The sequence below is a fragment of the Elephantulus edwardii genome, unplaced genomic scaffold (genome assembly GCF_000299155.1).
Source record: "Elephantulus edwardii isolate Elephantulus edwardi_28Jun2011 unplaced genomic scaffold, EleEdw1.0 scaffold00222, whole genome shotgun sequence".
NCBI lineage: Eukaryota > Metazoa > Chordata > Mammalia > Macroscelidea > Macroscelididae > Elephantulus > Elephantulus edwardii.
Genome location: NW_006399972.1, coordinates 4,977,634 through 4,980,367, shown reverse-complemented (window position 1 = coordinate 4,980,367; position 2,734 = coordinate 4,977,634). Strand labels below are relative to the sequence as shown.

At 46.8% G+C, this 2,734-nt stretch overlaps 1 protein-coding gene across 1 annotated transcript; it reads left to right on the top strand.

Moving 5' to 3' along the window:
* The first annotated feature begins 1,489 nt into the window (after positions 1–1,489).
* On the top strand, positions 1,490–2,065 carry RHOH (ras homolog family member H). Its single transcript, XM_006898187.1, has one exon. It carries the CDS (start codon positions 1,490–1,492, stop codon positions 2,063–2,065), a length of 576 nt encoding a protein of 191 aa, XP_006898249.1.
* Positions 2,066–2,734: the final 669 nt, after the last annotated feature.

Sequence of the window (2,734 nt, the reverse complement as noted above, 5' to 3'; positions counted from 1 at the left end):
GGGAGGGAGAGGGAAAGGGACAGGGAGAGAGAGATATATTGATTAGACTGATTTTCGAGATAAAATCAACTTCTGTTTCTTGGCCAGAGTTGGGAGTTAGGATTGAACATGCTTGGGGATCACAGATCTAGTCTTTTATGTTTTTCTCCTAGGGGGCAGGAGGCCTGGGTTTTGGGTGAGCTAGTCTGTAAAGATGAAGCTCTAGTGGCTTAGTGGTAAGGAAGGAGTTGTGTCACCAACCCAGAGTTAGGCAGTTGGAATCCACAAACTGCTCTATGGAAGAAGATGGACATTCTCCTGTGAATGGATTCTGACTCGATGGAACAAAGCAACAAACAACTGGCTGTAAAATAACATGGGAGAAGAGCGCCCATCTTTCTGCCATGTAGTAATTGGTAGATGCGAGTCACATGTCTTTGAGTTGGCAGCCCAACTCCCTCCCACCAAGCCACAAGAACTTCCTTTGAATTGAATGTGGGGGTTGGAGGAATAGAACGGGATTGTACCACTGCTAATTTTGTGTGTTTGTTTGTTATGTGCCATCAAGTTGGAACTGACTCATGGCTGACATTTCAGTGGGTTTTCAGAGGCAGTTAATTACATGGTTATCCATCCTTCTCCCATGGAGCACCTGATGGATTTGAATCTCATGCCATCAGGATTATAGCCTGACTTCTATGCACTAAGCCACCAGAGCCCTCTACCACTATCACGTCATTGTTATTGTGTTGATGTTATGTGCTATCGAGTCACCTGCAACTCATAGCAACCCTAACTACAACAACTCAGAAGGCTTCCCTATCCTGAGCCAGTCTCAATGACTCCAACATACCTAATGCCATTCATTGCTCCAGTTACCATGCCAATCTATCTCATCCAGGGTCTTCCTCTCCTGTGCTGTCCTTCCACCCTTCCAAGCATGATGTCATTCTCCAAGGACTGATCCCTAATGGCAACATTCCCAAAGTATATGACATGAAACTTCAAAATCCTTGCCTCCAAGGAGAAACTTGGTTTCACCCTCTCCTGTTTGTTTTCTTGGTGGTCCATGATATGTTCAGTATTTTTCTCTAGCACCACAACTCCAAGGCATTGATTCTTTCTCTGTCATCCTTAGTCTTTGTCCAGCTCTATGATGCATAGCATGTATTTGCAAAGACCATGGTCTCGATCAGGCCCACCCTAGTCTCTAGATTTTACTCATGAGGAAGATGTCTATCATCACAAAATGGAAAAAAAAAATAAAAAACCTAATTTTTGTCCTCTTCCTCTTTATCCCCCAGGACATAAGGAAGCTACGGAGTTTTCCGAACAGCCTGTGCTGCTTCTTGGATGAACTGGGCGAAGTGAAATTTTACTAGGTGCCTCTCAGAGAACATAGACCCGTCTGGTTTTTGGTCTTTTGCTGGATGGCGCTGCCAGTGGCAGCTCCCTGAGGGCTCTTTCCCTTGGGATTCTGAACTTGTAACACAGAAACCAGCCAGGGAAGATGCTGAGCTCTATCAAGTGTGTTCTGGTGGGCGACTCAGCTGTGGGAAAAACCTCCCTGTTGGTGCGCTTCACCTCAGAGACTTTCCCGGAGGCCTATAAGCCCACCGTGTACGAGAACACTGGCGTGGACGTCTTCATGGACGGCATCCAGATCAGCCTGGGCCTCTGGGATACAGCGGGCAATGACGCCTTCCGGAGCATCCGCCCCCTGTCCTACCAGCAGGCCGATGTGGTGCTCATGTGCTACTCCGTGGCCAACCACAACTCCTTCCAGAACTTGAAAAACAAGTGGATCGGTGAGATCAGGAGCAACTTGCCCTGCACACCTGTGCTGGTGGTGGCAACCCAGACTGACCAGCGGGAGGTGGGTCCTCACCGGGCATCCTGCGTCAATGCCATCGACGGCAAGAAACTGGCCCAGGATGTGCGAGCCAAGGGCTACTTGGAGTGCTCGGCACTCAGTAACCGAGGGGTGCAGCAGGTTTTTGAGTGTGCGGTCCGGACAGCTGTCAACCAAGCCAGGAGGCGCAACAGGAGGAGGCTGTTCTCCATCAATGAATGCAAGATCTTCTGAACCCCAGAAAGACCCACACCCATTCACTGGGAGATCAGTGGGGAGAGGGACCCAAGACATGCTGGGAAAGGTCAATCTCTTTCTGGATACATCTTGAACTGTTTTCTGTTTTGTATTCAATTGTTGGTGACACTTGGCCCCTGATATAACTCCACATATGCACTCCTTTCCTAGTCCAATAAAAAAACTCCTTGAGAAGTTGTTTCAATTCCTTCTCATTTGAGAAAAGAAATGAAAATTGTCTCCATAATTTTGGACAACCAAAGTTAGTTTCCACTAAGCATTCCATGTTTAAAGACACATTTTATTTAAATAAACACCAAATGCATAACTCTTGTATATTGTCAGGTTGCACACTAGGAAAGCCTTTTCCTGACTTTTTAAGACAAACACAAACTCCTATCTGAGTGAGAGGCCCCTTTGAGACTCAGCCAAGTAGTCAAAAAAACCTGGAGTCATTACTGTCATGTAGGAACTGACTCATAGCTGACTCTGCTGTGGGTTTCCAAAGCTGTAAATCACACGGGAGGAGATGGTCTGTCTTTCTCCCAAGGAGTTTCTGGTTGGTTTGAACTGCCAAAGAGGTGTGGTCTTTCAGCTAGCAACATTCCCCACCCCCTGCCAAGTTCCCTTTATTTCATTAATATTTTCTCCTGAAGCAGTAATAAT

Bases quoted from the DNA above. Each gene is read 5' to 3' on its own strand.
- RHOH (XM_006898187.1), top strand. From the start codon at position 1,490: ATGCTGAGCTCTATCAAGTGTGTTCTGGTGGGCGACTCAGCTGTGGGA.